Source organism: Hetaerina americana, unplaced genomic scaffold (genome assembly GCF_022747635.1).
Source record: "Hetaerina americana unplaced genomic scaffold, ioHetAmer1.1.p SCAF_12, whole genome shotgun sequence".
In the NCBI taxonomy this organism is placed as follows: Eukaryota; Metazoa; Arthropoda; class Insecta; order Odonata; family Calopterygidae; genus Hetaerina; species Hetaerina americana.
In genome coordinates this window covers 15817191-15835278 of record NW_027286292.1, presented here as the reverse complement: position 1 = coordinate 15835278, position 18088 = coordinate 15817191, and the positions used below count along the sequence as shown (strand labels likewise).

Here is an 18088-nt window from a genome sequence, read left to right as displayed (position 1 = left end):
TCCAATTACACCGAAGATAAGCAATATTAGACTGGGACGAAGGCTGGATGAGTAATTTTTATACCTTTACCTTAGTCCTCTTGTACTGTCTGCATGTGGTAGGCAGGATAAAAATTGGTTGACACATTGGACCAAGAGGGGTAGGTGCACAGGGCTACTGCCCAAGGCCCCGCCCAACAACAAGCAATTAATCAGAGGCAATGTAATTGAAGTTACCTTGTTTTAGAGTGGCTCCTTGATCTTTTGTGAGACCTGGAACGACGTGAACGTCCACTTCGGCTCGGTGACTTACTCTTCCTGCGTGATACACTTCTTCGGGTGGATGTGGCACGACAATCTTGATGGCCTGACCTACTTCCATGATGGGATGGAGACCGCCTCGTAGACCTTGATAAGCTTTTGTGCCTTGATCGGCTGCGACTGTGGCGCCGGGGTGAGCGGCTCTTGCGGCGTGGTGGGGGCAGTGGAGAGCGGCTTCCACGGCGACGTGGCGGTGGTGTCCGTGACCTTGACTTTCGGTGACGGCGTGGTGGCGGCGGTGGAGAGAGCGATGGCCTGCGACGGGAGCGTGAACGGGAGCGCGGCCGAGGTGGTGACCGGCCCTTCTCCCGTGGTGCCTTCCCACTCCCAGACTTCCCCTTGCCCCGGCTGCCCCCGCCACTTCCCCGCTCCTTTCGTGATCTCTCTCCCTCTCGCCTCTCCTTCCCCTTCGACTCCCGAAGCCTATCCTCCCTCTCACTTCCTCTTTCCTTGCACATCTCCCGGTCGGCACCCTTTGCTGCCCCTAGCTTCCTATCCATGTCCAACTCACACTCCTCGTTCTGTGAAGGAGAAAACCACATGTCAAAAAGATACACAGCATGCATGATTAGCTCAGCTATTAACAGTTCACTTTTGCATACCCTAAGTTTCATCTAGCACCTACTCGCCCGAATTGACAAATATTTAATATTAAAGTAAATGACAGGACAGGGCACCTTGGAAATTAACATGCACAACCCAGCATGCAACTGTATGTGCATGCCCAGATGGCGGCAGGATGCTGCAAAATGTGGCATACCAGAAGGTGCATCAATAATTAAAATTTTTATATTTTTATTGTACTCTTTGCTAATTTGTTGTTTACACACTGATATTAAAGTTGTGAATCATGTATTCATGGTATAGTCACTAAGTCTGATCATCGAAATTTCACTGTCTGGCGGTGTGACCTACCCATAGGTACATCCATGTAATATTTTTTCCAGGTCAGTAAAATTGTAGATTGGGATTAGATGGTACCAATACAAGAATTCCTAACGTAAGAATTTGAAAATGCTAGTTTTCAGGCTTCTAAGCATTCATATTAGTACTTTGTATTCTAAAGCCTATGGCACCCAATGCTATTTTAGCCATCTCTCAAATCTGCACAAATGGACCATCTTTAGATATTGTTCTCATTGACTTAGAAACAGTGAATCACTGAAGTTAAGACTTTTTCTTGCATTCTGATTACTACGTAAGTACCAAGTTTCAAAGTCAGAGATCAATCCTTATTGTTCTGCGCAGTCGTAACCACTGGTTTTATTTGCATCAGATTAGTCTATACATCAGCCAGCAGTTGTGTTTCACATCAATCTTATCAGCATCAGGGGATAATAATCTTGTAAGTAGGATGATTCCACCAAAAAAGGGATGTTCACCTGACATGGAAATGAGGCCTATGAATGGACTCGCTGAAGAAGGTTGCAGATGATACACACAGTTTCCAACCTAGGTTAAGAGCTATTAGAGAAAAATATACACCTGTGTGGTCCCGAACATGACAACAGGAAATATTTACCCAGGGCTGCAAAGATCAAACTAAAATAGGGAGATATATAAGGCACACAAAATTCATATGGAATTACATTAGTTGAGTAAAGAGACAAGAGGTTTGTACTGAAGTTGACAACATGCAAAACTCACATTGTACTTCAGTTGACATCAGCTTGTCTCTTAAAAAAACATACACCATTTTATAAGTCTTTATAGAACATATCTTTGAGAAAGACTAAATAGTGTGAACAAATATAATTTGAGCTTACTTTTGGTACCATGTTGGTAAATACCAGGGGTGTAAACAAGAAGTTAGGTCATCAGAAAATGCTGAAGATTTTACAATTTCATGAAAACACAATTTCCGCTTTACATGATCAACCAACAATTGCTGCTACACCAAAAGCATCAGAGGAAAAACAACATTATTCTAAAAAATATGAAGGTACGACAAGAGTAACGTGAATAAGATATAAAGAGTGCTCTTCTAGTGGAATACAATTCAATTTAAGTTACCATCCTACAGCTGCTGTAAATTTTTCATTGAATTTTTATCAATTGGATTGAAAAATACGTTTTCCTAACAATGCATTAAAATCACTAGAAGTACAGTATCCTAGTACATAGAGAGAGAGCCCTTTCATCTAGCCTTCTGACAGGAAAGGAAGATTGTTTCTTGGTGAATTTTGACACAAGCAGCCTAACCCATATAGTGATTTTTCAGGTCCTCTCTTCCTAGGAAATAATAGGTAGCATAGGAAAAGAACTGCCCTCACATGTGAATTCCACATATTACACAGCTTAGTATGAGGAGGCCTCTACCCTCAGCTATCAAACCAAAATTTGTGATGCACCTGTAGTTGGTGGTTGAGATTTTAATAACAGTCACCAAAACTTGCTTGGAACAGCACTTTCCAGCTAATGAAATAATTTTAATACATAAATAAATACTAACCTTCATTAAGTCAGTTGGATTTTCACTTTCATAGGGAATGAAGAGTTTTGCCTCGTCTGCATGAAGGGCATGCTCTTCTCCTTCCTCCACCTCCTTTAGTCCTTCCAACCCAGTATCTATAAGCTCCCCTTTGCAAACTTCCTTCTCAGCCTCCTTGGAATCTCGGCCCTTTTTTACGAGATCTCGCTTAAGTTCTTCCTCCTTACGTTCCTTAGCAATAGAGCTACTCTTTGATCTAGAAGACTTAATCTTGCTCTTTGATCGTGACCTCCTAGACCTATAAAAAAAATCATAACAGTAATAGAAAAATAAAAGTAACATGGTGGATGTGACAGTCAAGTGGGTAGTACATAGAACTAATAATAGAGCACAGGTGTGATTCCCAGGGTTGCCCTCAGCTTCACCTAAGCTTTGTGATTTTTTAGGAATCAGATCCTCCAGGGAAACTTAACTTCCTATAAATAGCACCATAAAAAACTATCACCCTAAGTTATTTATTTATTTATCGACTTAATTGGGCGTGGTTGAGACTAATAGTCCCTTCTTCCACCTAACCCTTACACTACAGACGTTATATTGAAGGCAATCACATACAACCAAGCCGTAGATGGAGGAAATAAACCTGAAGATCTGATGCAGAGGTGAGATCTACATCAAAACTTAAACACAGTAATAAAATAAAAATGAATAGTCACTGAAAAAAATTGGCTGCATAATATACAAATGAACATTCCTTAGAATGTCTAAAGGCAGCTCACCAGATTCCAAATATACATGGTTTGTAACGAAAGTATCTGAAAAAGTACCCTTGTCTATTAAGCATCGACTTGTTTTATCCCGGGAGCTGAAAAACATGATTCTCCCCAGGAGAAAGTCTCTCAGCCCAAGTAAGGTCACTCGCAAAGCAAGAGAAATTAACTGGAAAATCACTGGTCCAGAGAGAGGGCCCTAAAAGTTTTTTCTTCGGAGAAAATACATATTTCAACAGTGACTTGTCAATTATTTCTGACGTTGTGAGCCAAGACAAAGACAAGAATATTAATTTCCGTCCGGAGTTTTTGCACTTAAGGGCCTGTCCCAAAAGTAATGACTTAATTTTTTCCCGGACGGATGGAGACTGGAGGCCATTAGCAGATGGCTCCCAGCCTCTGCGAAGTGCAGATTGTTTGTTTGTGAAACCTCCATAATGTGACCTCTTTACACACCCTCATGAAGCATTAATAGGTCAGGACTAATCCATCAAATTATGCATGAAACTGGACAAAACTGGGAAGGAGACTCATGACATGCTCAAGGCAGCTTATGGTGATGACGGCAAGGGTAGATGGGTGTTTTTGAGGGGCACAAGTTATTTTGGGAGGGTAAAGCAGATGTTGAAGACACCAAATGGCCAGGATGCCCTTTAACTTCAATAAGAGACAAAAATCTTGAAAGAGTGAAAGCTTTGTTGGACAGGGATCATAGATTAAATGTTCGCATGGTTTCAGATGAACTTGGCATCCCTAAAAGTGATGTGCATGAGCATGATGTGACCAAAAACATGGGTATTAAAGTGTACGTGAAGTTGGTGCTGCAAGTGCTCTCTGAGTAACGGATAACCTGTTCTGGCACAGCGTGGCAACCGTGCATCAGCCACCCTACAGCCTGGATGTTGCTTCACCATACTCCTTCCTTTTCCTGGGCTATAATCTCTGCTGAAAGGACTTTTCCATGCCACAGTGGAAGTGTTGTTACAAAAGGCCGTGAAGTGGGAGCTTAGCAGCATTTCAGGCACCACCTTCCACATGGTGTAGGAGTGTAAAACCCACTGGCAGTGGTTGTAGACATGCAAGGGTGCTACTTCGAAAACTTTTGAGGGAATGTATCAATTCTGGCAATAAATTTTTTTTATCGATTGATTACTTTTGTGACAACTCATGAATGCATATGAAAAGACATCTTTTATTCAAAGAGAGAGGAAAGTATGAGTAATTTTTCAAGAGCCAGTTTATTAAGTTTTTTAATTGCACAGCAGTGCAATGTAGCTTTTCCTTAGAATTGTAATGATATGTGCCAATATGGCATGATAATGACATGGACCTTTCATTTACAATTGACTCATACCATATTGACTCAAATTCTATAATTGCTTGCATTTATAACATTTGCAACAATTTTAGGTAGTCGTCTAATTATGATTTAATTAAATACTTTCAATGGTTTATTTCATTGAAGCACTTCATCTGGCAGATGGGCTCTTCACAATGGCAAATGAAATTGAAGGAATGGCATTATCTCTCTCTAGTAACTTTCAAACCCTGCAATGCTTTTAAAATTACCATTTCACAGATAAAATCAAAAGCACATAGGTTTTAAAAAATAAATTTTACCGTCTACTATCAAATCACGTAATTTGTGCTGATTAACCATCAACAACATACAATATGGCAAATGTCTTTCTTGATGATGAACAAATCATGAAATGCCTACTTTTCTTTGACAGTAAACTCATGGAATATAGTATTGTTTCTAGTGAGTAAATTATGTACTTATATATTTATGGAGGATTGAAATTTGATGAGTGTTTCCTTCATTCTAGACGACGACAGCTGATGGAATGAGCTCAATGCGGTTCCAAATATATAATTTTTGATCCACAAGTTTTCCTTCTCTCTCCATTGGTTTCTATGATTACCATCATTTACTTTTTGCTGAACAGCTAATGCTAAGTATGCATTCAAATTCTGGGTAAAAATTAATTTGAATGCTTAAATATCAAATTTACCTATTATCCAATCATGAAATGAACTATGCAGATACTAATCTATAAATGATATTTTTATAGGAATTCACCTTCCTACTAATGCCAATGTCATGGTAGAATGTTGCAGTAACATCCTTAACCAATTTATTTATCAAATATGAAACATACCAATTCTTCTATACTCGGCACAATCATCCACACAATATAGAATTGGGTAATGTGACACGTAAATAAATAGTAAAAAAAATTTCTTTGGCTTGCAAAGCACTTCCCGCAAGAAATTGTCATCTTCCATACACTTCTCCAAGATGTTTCTCCCTTCCACTCGGTAGAAAGTTACTATTACTCTCATCTCTCAGAGAGAAAAGTTACCGATTTGGGCCTCAGGGCTACTCAAGGGATACAGCACTATCATTTAGAGAACTTAAGTTGGGTCCCACCTCAATCTGCCCTCCTAACCTATGCACTTTCGGCAGCCCTGCCACCCTACTACCCATCACCAAAATATATAAATGACAGGAGAGCCAACTGATGGTGAGTAGCTAGCTTCTGGCCACCTGTTTATGTTAAATCAAGGGCCAAAGTGGGGTATTGCTTCCTGGTCAATGATGAGCATCCAACACGCCCAGCTGGCTGCCAGGGAACTCATCCAATATCCTCTCCCTTTAATGAATCTCCAGGCATGGAAAACATCTTGGTGGATTGTAAACCCACTGGTATGGCCACCCACAAGCAAATATCCACAGACTGCTCGCATGCTGCCCTAGCTGAACTGGGGGTTTGTTTTTGGGAATTTCTCCCTGTCCTGTTAGGACAGGGAGAAATTCCCAAAAATTTTTTACAGGGAGAAATTCCCTGCAGTTTTAGACAGGACTCCCTGTCCTTTTAGGACAGACTCTCAGTCCTTTAAATCAGCCTGCATCTTATGGGCAGGCAGTAGATGGGTATAATTTCGACCTATATGTGCAAGCTGATTCACCAGAAAAATACCATTTTAGTATTCTTCCCACAATGGGCATTGAAAATGGTTGCTGTTATTACAAATGTCAATAACATCACTGTTTAAGTCAGTAATTAGCAATAGGTTTAAAATTTCGTTTTAAGTACTTTAGAAACTGCCAAATAAATCAAAAATGTATACCCTGAAGTGCATTTAAGTATATTTCACACATGGGCAGCCACCAAACATAATATAGTAGTAAAGCATAGTAGTAAAGAAATATACCCCTATTTAATACCTCAAATGTCAAGCAGGATTACTTACTTACGAGTGTTCTACAACCCCATACCTAGAAGGATGTACTAACTTCACACAATACATATTTTTTCAATGTAGAAGGTGAATAATTATTAGCATTCATTTCATCATAATAGCACTTGAAACACTCTCCAATGGAGCATACTTATTTGCTATCATTTTTCTGCCTGCCTAAGTATCAGGTCCAAACAAGTATATTTAAAACCAAGCAAGGATTCAACTTCTACTGAAAAATACAATACCTCGATATAGACCTCTTCCTACTCCTTGATCTAGATCTTGAGCGGCTTTTCTTTCGGCAAGGAGAGCGCGATTTCCTTTTCCTCTCTCTGCAAGAAAAGTAAAAATATTGAACAAAACAGAAAAATAAATGCCATGACACAACACAAATTTGACACAATTTTTTATATTTTTTGAATTATGAAATGGCTATCACAGATTCAGATTCGCATGCCCTTTTGCATTACAATATGAGCAAGGCCATTGTAAATTAGAGTACAGTCAGTGACATTTGTCGGTGTAGTTATCAATAAAACTGATTTACAAAGACCTCTTATCTGTTTTTCATACCATGGATGATCAATACAGAAGTTTTTGTGTTTCTGCTTATCACCTACATTGAGCTACTTAACAGATGCATGCCACCATGCCAAATAATAATTTCATTGGTCTAAATGTGTATCAGTTGACTACTCCCTGAGCATCTCAGACTTTGCGTTAGATGCAAAAATAATGCGAGATCACTGATGTGCTCATGTTAAGTTAACATTTTGGAATTCTCACGGCTCATGGAAACTCATCCCAGAGATGAGCAGATTTTATAGCACATATCACACATATAAACATAAACATTCTTTTAAGGAATACATCAATTTTCTACCCCAGTTTTATCCAAATTTGGGGCTAATAGGTACTGCACAATTTAGAGTCCATAATTTTTGTTCCCATTTTTAAATTACATTTTTCGAAGGAAGTACTTGAAATAATGATTAAGATTTGTTTAGTAAATTGCCAAACTAATTGGTGCTTATTAAAATTAGATTTCTAATTACTGCATATCCCACCCCATAAGATGCACTTTTTTAATCAAGAATTCACCCTTAAATCAGCCTGCATCTCATGGGCAAAGGGTAAATGGGTATACTTTTGGCCTATAGGAACCCGTGTATGTGAAAGCTGACTCACCAGAAAAATACTCTTTTAGTACTTTTCCCCCACTAGGCAAAGAAAATGGTAGCCTTATTATAAATTCCAATAATATCACTGTTTAGGTCAGTAGTTAACAATCATTTTAAAATTTTGCTGAAAGTACTTTAAAAAATTGTGGAAGAGAATTTCAGTCGGCCAGGAAAAGATTTGTGCTATGAAATTAAAACATTCCAGCAACACCTGACGGAGTATATTCATATTGCAGATAAGTTGAGGATAAGAGAAGTGGACCCAAAAATTGAAGCATGGAAAACGAAAGAACTAATAACTGACAACTGGGATCATTTACAGTGATGGGATCCTGAATAAAAATAAGCATTGAAACTTGCTTTAACACATTGATTGAATTGAATAACAAATAATTTTATTTTCCTAAAAAATTATGAATTTGGGCTACTGTTAGCACTAGTCAAAGAGCAAGGTAGCTTAGATTATCATGAGTTAAGTTTTCCTGAATTAATCAGCAATGTAAATCTTAAACTGCTAGAAAGTGGAAAGACGAAACAAAAACGCACATTTTCAATTGATGGCAAAATAAAAATTTTAGAATGAGTATTTTCATATAAGAACCCGTACAGATTGAAATTTTTCCCGTTGATTGAAAAATCTTGATTTGATTCAGAAACCAGTGCAGACATTTGCCTAAGACGGGGAAATAAGTCAAGAATTCCAATATTAAAATTATGATTACTGAAAGAGTAAATAAAAAAAACTAAGAACATTTAATATTGAAAATCCTCCTTATACTGCCATTAGCATTTTCACCCATTTCACACTTTTTCCTTATAAGAATGCATATAAGGAGTTTCACTGTCATTTCGTAGGAGGCAACGGAGCTGATAAAATTAGACAGACGGTAGTCACAAGAATAACAGGTACAGATCCCATCAAAGCTTACTTTGTATTTCCATAATGCAATGATTTCACACCACATGTAGGCTTGAATTTGATGCGAGCTGCATGAGAAAATATATTTTATCCAAGAAAGCCCAATTCATGGTCATACTATTAGATCAGAACCTCTTTTTTATTTTCATGAAACAATATTTTTCCATAACTTGGTGGAGACAATGCACCACTAAATGCGAGAAAAACTATTCTCAAAAAAGAAAACATTACTCAGACAATCTGCGAAGCCCAAGTCACCAATATGCAGAACAACAAAAAAAGTTTTGTCACAGCTGAGAAAAGATAACAATCATTGTCCAAATATTCGCAGCCAGAATAAAAAACAAAATGTTTCTACAACACAAAATTGGTAGATAAGGGGGAAAATTGACAACTTGGATACATGGTGGCACTTAAGTGATGTTTCAAGCCTCGGTATTCCCACAATCCTCAAGGGTCAGGTCCTCGTCGTTGCACCACAACCCACCTACATGGGGTGAAATACCAATATCTGCTCTAACATGAGGCCAAGCAGTGCCTCACCAACTAAAAACGTTGAGTCAGCAAGGTAAATTGGTTGGCATGGTAATATGCCCCTAATTAAATTTTAAGATGCCAACAGACAAGATAACTTCCCTAAAAACACATAATTAATGGTGGCTAATTGAGAAAATACCTACCTAGAGCGAGACCGTGAGCGCTTTGATCTTGAACGAGACCTCCGTGTCCTAGAATGAGACCTCACACGCCCTCTGGATCTTGACCTCCTCCTGGACCTTGATCTTGACCTCCTGCTCCTTGAATGCGAGCTATGCCTTCCCCTGGATCTTGAACGAGATCTACGGGATCTAGAACGACTCCTGCTACGTTTGTCCTTGCCCAGGAGACCTATCACTGTAACAATTTGAACAGAGGAAAAAATTCAATGATTAATTGATGAAAAATTCAAAAAAACAGCAGGAGATGTGGTGACTGTAACTTTTAAGGGAGCCATCCACCTATGCACATTACAATGCAACAACTTATCATTACCTGTGAAACCTCTTACTTTACAAGCCTCAAGTTCATTACCATAAATTACTAACCATTTTATGAACTCTGCCTTTCAATACGGAAAAAAATATATAAAATAACTCAAGTAACTCTGAAGCTTCATTTTCATCGTATCATGACTAACTGATCACAAGGCATGCTTTGTCATAGTCAATATGTCAACATAGTCACTATGGGGTGGCTCACCATGAAAGCCATTTATCTGACAGCTCATACATGAAGCTGCCAGATGATTTTCTCACTCCAGTAGTGTAAGGAAAAGGAAATGTGCAGAATGCTGACAACTACAAATGATTGAAACTAATGTCATACACCATGACAATATGGGAAAGGATTATTGAAGACTTCAATAAATGCCCTCATTTAAAATTTCAATAAGGACAAACAGCTTTGTTTCATACCTAAAAGATGGACAGTGCATGAAATTTTTGCTTTAGTTCTAGAGTGGGTAAGGCTAGTGAGCCTTAGAGGGTCTTCACTTTACACTTGACTTCTGTAAATCTACTAGGGTATGGATGCTGCAATTTTACAAATTCTTCTACAATGTAAATAATTAACATTAGAAGAAAATATGTTTTCATAACTAAATTTAAATACAACAAATATATTTTAGGATGTGCTACAAAATTAGGTAGTAGGAGCTTGAAAAGGTTCACAAAACTTTTATTTACGGAATGACAGATTTAGACTTTTGAAAGTAATAGTCAATCCCTAATTCCACTCTATTACTTCGTAATTCTCCTGTAATTCTAATGTGTAATCTGTATTTCTATATCAATATAAGCCCCTTGCATAAGTTGTTGAATCTTCCCAAGCATGACTGCTACTCATCAATTCTAGTGTATCCAGATGGAGAATCGCACCTGAAGTGCTTCAGTGCTTTTAGTTCACCTAGTTTTATTGCTAATCCATAAGTTTAAAAACTTCTTAAATTGTCAAAAAACTCAAACAATCATTGGGAATACATAACTACCATAAACCACAATTATATAACCGTGCAGAAATTCTTCATTATGACAAAAAGGGGGAGTGTGTATCACCAATTTCTCCTAAGCTGCTACTTCCTGAAAATAGACGAGGACATTTTATCAAAAAGCAGTTTTAATTATCATGGAAACTTATCTTTTGCAGCAACTTTGTTTTATAGAATGCCATCCATTAGAGAACGTGATACATGAAATTTTTTGAAAGATTCAAAAATTTTCTTAAAGCTACTTTGGTGTCATTTTGTTCCAAAAATGTGGTCTCAGAAAACAGTGACATTGTCACGACATCCGACCATCCTGATGAAGGTTCAATTACAGTGGGATATAGAGGAAAAAGACAGAGTTCATCAGCTACTCCTCTAGATGGACAAACTCGCAACTGCAACATCATACAATGTCCCATGAGCATTGCTATCCTTTCACCTGTCATATGATTGAAGGAGTCATCTGGTTAATTCCTACTTTTAGTGATGACATTATGGTTGATTCATTTGCAAATTTCACAGGAGTGTTGTGCTTCACATTTCAAACTTCACAAACAAGATCTATGTATGGCTGGTGAAGGTTAGAATAATTTTTGGTTAATTTCCATTTAGTAGTAGGCTGTACCAGGGCACACCAAACAAATTTCAAGATCCTTATGGTTACACTTGTAAGAGGAATCAATTTTGAAGAACAATGGAAGATAATGTTTCCCTATAATATTGTTTTGTATGAAAACAGTTGAAACAGACAAGAGCCAAAACTGGAAGAATGGAGGCAAGTGTTGGAAGAAATAGGCGTCAAAATCAGCACCAACAGGGTTAAGAAAAAATACTTCAGAAAATATAAAGTAAAGCTAAGTATTGGTTTGAACACCTGGAATTAAGGCGTAAAGACTATGCACAAAAGAAAATTGTAGGTACCTAGATGGGAGAGGGTTGGAATATCCATGCTAAGATCGGGATAGAAGGTAGCTGAAAATCTAGGAGAGAAAGGCTGGTTGAGAAAGTAATCCTTAGGAATGGCATAAATGGGCAGAAGTAGAAAATTCAGAGTCTAAACATGTGTCGGATAAGGCTTAGCAAAAAAGACATACTGGAGACAGAATAATGTGTATGATCATGTGATTTTTTTGGGAATAATGCAGCAATGTATTTTTTAGACTTCATCCACATACCCACTAATATACAGATATTCATTTCATCGAAGAAGCAATTCTCTATGCGCAAAATAAGGCATGAAATTACCTGGGTCTATGGCAGCAGATATTAAGTTCTGGGCTTCCTTTACTCGAGACATTGCCTCCTCTATCTCCCTTTGAGCAGCTTCATTGCTCTTTGTTTGAGGCTTCATTATCGCTTGCACGGAATGGTATACCCTGCAATGGAAGAGAGAACATAAATATAAATACCCATGCATTGTTTTTCTTCCCCTTTTTCGTGCATATCAGGCAACTAATAACTAAGTCACAATATTTAATGAATATTAGAGGCTACACTTTCAAGATTTCAGCCATTTAACAACTGTTTTCATACACAAATTATTGGAAAATCAACATTCATTAGAATGCGACAAAGAGTCAATGATAAATTTGAAATTCTTCGCTATCTCCTGAATGATATATCTCAAAATGTGACCCAAAAACAGGATGTCTATTAATAGAATTTACCATTTATAATCAATAGCGAGGCATATGCAAATATATTAATGCTAAAACAGCAGCTGCCTACTTTCTATCACAGGGCCTCATCCAAAGAGGCTACCTTCAAGGTCATTGATACCTGCCAATGGTCGACTCAACCTCACAGGGTAAGGTAGGTCAACCTCAAGAACAGACAGCTATAAGGGAAATTATGAGGTAATTCTTGAATTAAGTTAAAGGAGACCCATTCATTGGAGATCCATGAAAAAGAGATCCAGATGACCAGTACTCCCAAGACAGGGGTTAATTATTCACTTCCATGGGGTTAAACTGACCTAATGCAGAGCTGAAAGAACGTGCAGATGAAGCAAGCGAGGGTCTCATTATTAGATTCATCAGGCTCTAATGAAAGCAAATGGGTGAACACATTCAAGTATTGCCAGCACTCAGGTAAAGAATAAAAATTATGCTTGCTCATGCCTGCTATGAGCAAGTTGAAAGTCGGTAAACCAAAGTTGACCCAAGGGTTACATCTGTAACAAGTGCTAGCAGAGAAAAAAAAGCCCAGAAATTAAGCACCTTAGTGTCAACTTAACCACTTGGGTATACCACGTGAAAACAATAGCGCTGCATTGAAATCAATTGGTAAGAGGAGAAACAAAGGGGGCACTAATATTCTAAATAAAGAAAAAACAATTTAAAAATTTCATGATACCTGACAATTGTATCAATTACAATAAGTATCAAGTAATAATAATAATATGAAGTGTACAAAAAATAATACTCACTTCACTTTCCTACCATTCAGCTCTTCATCGTTTAATTTCAGGCCAGAAATCACAGAAGCTTGATCTGTGAATTCAACAAGTGCATAGTGCTTCTTATCGTCGGTTTTGATGCAAAACCTGACATATTTCACTTCACCGGCTTTAGAAGCAAATTCTAGTACATGCTGGGCGGAAGACTGAAATGAAATGAGATAATTAAAGAAAAGGCAAAACCAGATGGATGACAGACTTGAATGTTGATTAGCTTACAGAATTTTCGATGGGACCAACAACTAGTGTCCGTCTTATTTCCTCTATTTTTCTACTGTCCAGATTTGCCGGAAGCGGTGGGTAGGGCGGGAGGCCATTAGCTTCCAAACGAGGGTCATTTGTTTGAATAAATTGATTAGGAGGCACACCTTCAATCTGAAAAAAAGTAAACTGCTGATGTACACAGAAAAAATTGCCCCTAAGCATTGTTCTCTGGAATTCTTGGTGGCTAACTCAGTCACCTCTTAAATTAAGCTTGACTCAGGAATTTAAAACATCTCTAACGAAAAATATAAGAGAAGGGATGTTACCAAGAATTCCATCCAGATTGGCAAGCTGTGATTGGATTTTTCTCAGTTACTTTGAAAACAACAAATAATGGATTTTATTTTATAATACTGAAATTTAGTTAGAAGTTGATATTATGAGCTAGTTATTAAATATGCTTTTGTGCTTTATCAGGCTTCTAAATAATATTCAACTTGTGTATTTTTTTGATTAAATTGGTACATATTTTATTGTATTTTTGGCTAAGCAATTCAGTTATAAATAAAAAACTGAAAAACTAAAGATATGAATTACACTGGATTCAAAGTGTTGTGGTATCTGAAGGTATGTAGAATAAGTTAGGTTACAAGGAGTAATTTACTCCAATTCATTTTTTTTATGGCGAAAGTTGGAAAAGGTCTAAAGAGAATATAGATGAATGAGAAGTTAATAATGTCATAAAAGCATTGCATGAAAATAGATATGCAAGTGTAAATATGAAAGGGGTTGAGTGACTAGTTTGAAATACAATATGGATTTAAATTAAGAATGCTGTTAACATGTCTGATTAATTTGTTTTGTGGCAAAATGCATTCGATATGGATTCAAAAATAATGCAGGTTTAGGACTTAAGGATGTGACAGTTTCCATTCTTCTGTATACTGATCATGCAGTATTGCTATCAGAGGGCTGACAAGATTGTAATGGGGCCTTAAGACTGTGTTAGTGAAGTAGGAGTGAGATTGAACAAAAATGGTGATATAATGGATGACTCTGTTCATCTAGGCAGATGATTGTAAAAGATGGTAGGATAGATAAGACATTAGGATTGATAAAAATACCAGCAAAAAGCTAGAAGTTTTCCTGAAGAGTGAATAGAAAAATGTTTGTCTAGCAAGAGCTAAAACCCTGAGAAGAATGGCATACAACAATATTTTGCACATATTATGATCGAAAACAAACTCATGACACCCATATTTACAGAAAACAACTATTGATTTAAGAGTTTTCACATTTTATTTAATAATTGAAGAAAAGAAGCTAACTACTACTAAATTAAGTATTTCACGACCATATTCTTATTATAACTGCCAACATAATCATCAGAAGTCAATCACAAAATTAAACATGGTCACAATAGTTAGTAAAATAAGGGTAATGTGCCTCTTCCAGGTAAGAACACTAGCACCAGCAGAGCTGAAATGGTTACAGATAGCTGTTTATGAAGTGCTTCATGCTTACCTGAAATTCTTTGTTTAGAAAGCCTACACACAAATTTCATAGTCCACCAGACACTAGCACTAATTGGCATATAAACTAGACAAGCAAACCAAAAGTTTATCCGCTTCATATAAAAAATAGCATTTTAAATTCATTGGAGATTTAATCACTCCCTCTATTGTTCTGAGCAATTACATTTTTAAAACAGTTAAGTCAATGATTAGTGTATTTTTCCAGTTTTACATTATTAATCTCACCAATTAGGCACGCTGCCAACAAGCAAGAAATTTCCAAAATTAAGGTATTTCTTCTTCTCTTCCAAAAATATACTACGATGGAAATATAACGTAAGTGGTTTAGATGTACGTTAAAAGCCATTATTCATAATATCCTCTGGAGCCACTTTTAAGCCCAGCTCATAACATCAAGAAATAGCACCAGAAAGGCTCTTCATTAGGTGACTATGTTCATGAAGCCGTTTTACTCAGCCTAATGCCCAAACTTGAATGGTGCTAGTAAAACATTGTCATGTAAAATTGTCCATTGTTGAAAACGGAATAGCAAGCGCACCTTCATGTTTGCGGCAATCAACAGTTAAAACCTAGCACTAAATTCTTACCTGGTTCGACAAATTAGGCGGCAATTTGGATTCAGACGGGAACAGACCGGGGATGTTAGTTCCCTGACTAGTTAGCTCAAGAGCCTTCTGTTCGTCCGGTATCTCTCCCGGATGGAATTCAGCTGGGGAAGAATACAATTCCTCAATTAGAGCACACTCATTAAAGTTAATTTAAACCAAATTCTTTTCTTCCGTTAATTAAAACAATGAAGAACACTATGAATTCAATTGGCATTAGTGAGTATGAAAAGAAAGAGTAAAATCAACACAATTTAGAGTGAAATACATAATTAAACATCAGTATCGTCTTAATATTTCTTAAGTAACACGCTATATTTTCAGACCACCTTGGAGATCAGCATATTTGATTCAAATTAATATTGCTTTCCAACCCGAAACTCAGTAAAATATTATTATGTACTTACAGCTTTGAAATGGGACGACAATTAACGCTCTGTCGATAAATACTGTATTAGTTAGGTGCTGGGCCACGCCAACGCATACGGTCTCATGAAACTTCACGTAACATATCCTGGACTGCACAGGAACAGCTACGTCTCGGCTAATTAAAGATAAGTAAACAGGTATGGTTAATTCAACAATATTCATGACTAAGAAAGAAAAACATTATGCAAAATCTAGACAACTTACATCGTGGGATATAATCTGATATCCTCTATTTTCCCCAAGTACCCGAACAGGGTCTGCATTTGGTCTTTAGTGGCCTGCGGAGCTATGTTGGTGACCTGGATCACCTTGGATCCCGTCATGTTTGGTGTTCTACAGACAATGGAAGTGAAAAATGAAGAATTGAATGTTAACGGGAAAATATCGCCACAGAAATAAATGACCTGTTTTAAATTTTACCGTCCCAGTCGAAGAATTAAACAAGATTGGCAAATAACTGCTATTGTTGATTATTTCACTTAAACATGCATGAAAATGTCAATTATAAGTTACTCAGGAATGAATGAAAGACCATTTTTTCATTATGAACCACGCTTATGAAAACATAAAACACTACACTGGGTTGGAGATGGGTGGGCAACAATGATGATCTCTACCGAATAACAAAATATTTCCGCAGATTCCAGTCCTTGTAAATTAACTCACTACGACACTAACACATATGCATACCTTTGACCTGGTAGTTCTTTACGTTAGGATATTCAAAAAAAACTTCTCTTCCACAGCTAAGATGTACACAAAATGTTCGACCTATGGCTATTGGGCATGTTGCATGATCATCGGGTGATGCTATCATGTAAATATTACATGAAAATAAAATTAAAAAAAAACTAAACCCGAAAATTAAAGTTGTATACACATACAATAAGAATTCTAGGGAACTATTTTACGGTCGCAAATTATTAACTCTGTGCCGGCATGTGCTTCGTTTCCGGAAGCTTGGATCTTAACATACGGGTTCCGGACTCCTTGTTTTTTTAAGGGAGAACCCCCACGCGTCACTAGGTAAGGACTTCCCAATGTTGGCCACCACGCGGCGTGCGAGACATCTTAACAGCTGGTTCCAATCATATAATACTGTGCATAATATATTACAATGCACAAGCATATTAAGTTCATGGTAACAAAATCGCCACAGGCGTCCTTCACCTAGTTAGTAAACCGGAAGAAATTTTTGCTAACATTTATAAATGTTATTTTTCCCTTATATCAATTGATTAAATACCAGAGTACCCTTTAGAGTATAAAAGGGTAAAAATTAACACACATACTTCACTTAAAAACCTTTTGAACCTAGAGCTCAATTTCTTTTATTATCATGCAATTTGTTGAATAATTTTCCCACCATTATAGGCGTATGACTTATATTGCAAATATGGATCGAGGAAAAAAATTAGTTTTTTATATACACAATTAAAATTTACTCAAGTATACAAATGAGTTGACTACCTTAACCTTCTTTGTGATACGGCACCGTTATTCCTCCACGACGAAGAAAATCAGGAGATAGGAAATAACCCAATTTCCTACAAAAGTCTGAGATGGCCGTGTCTATTTTCACATTTAACGGCTTCTTTACTAAAGGTGTGCGAAAAATGATAAAACAAAAGTTCACATGGTAAATAATAGAGTAGAAATTTACGCGTCGCAGTTAGCTATGTCGATGGTTATTACTCGTTTCATGATTCGCACTAACCATTACAATTTAGGAGTGAAAAAGAAAAGGGGATTAAAGAAAGGAAGTAGGAAAAACTCAAAGCAAGTATCGGAACCCTAAAAATTGGTATCGTAAAATAATTACCAACATCTATGTAATCTATTATTTCTCTGCGTGTGGTAAATTTCAAGAGATAAATTCATGAATATTCTCACATCTAAACTTAACGTTCACTAAAACGTAAATTTTACCTTGTATTTGCATGACGACTTACTAAGCCTTTTATTGTTTTTCACTATAATTTCG

General features: G+C 37.1%; 1 protein-coding gene across 2 annotated transcripts in view; it reads right to left on the bottom strand.

Annotated features, from left to right (window-relative positions):
• Positions 1 to 17696, bottom strand: part of LOC139685708 (micronuclear linker histone polyprotein-like) — a 30363-nt gene extending 12667 nt beyond the window's left edge. Inside the window, exons 1-11 of one of the 2 annotated variants that reach the window (XM_071582726.1) lie at positions 17575 to 17696; positions 16309 to 16437; positions 16083 to 16219; positions 15658 to 15779; positions 13551 to 13706; positions 13302 to 13477; positions 12119 to 12249; positions 9531 to 9744; positions 6996 to 7082; positions 2753 to 3029; positions 217 to 821 (exon numbers count right to left, since the gene is read on the bottom strand). In XM_071582726.1, the coding sequence (XP_071438827.1) occupies positions 217 to 821; positions 2753 to 3029; positions 6996 to 7082; positions 9531 to 9744; positions 12119 to 12249; positions 13302 to 13477; positions 13551 to 13706; positions 15658 to 15779; positions 16083 to 16219; positions 16309 to 16427 (2024 nt within the window). In that variant the 5' untranslated portion in view covers positions 16428 to 16437; positions 17575 to 17696. Of the gene's footprint in view, positions 1 to 216; positions 822 to 2752; positions 3030 to 6995; positions 7083 to 9530; positions 9745 to 12118; positions 12250 to 13301; positions 13478 to 13550; positions 13707 to 15657; positions 15780 to 16082; positions 16220 to 16308; positions 16438 to 16794; positions 17043 to 17574 lie in introns of those variants that run through there. The other variant, XM_071582725.1, reaches the window with a different exon arrangement.
• Between the last annotated feature and the right edge of the window lie 392 nt (positions 17697 to 18088).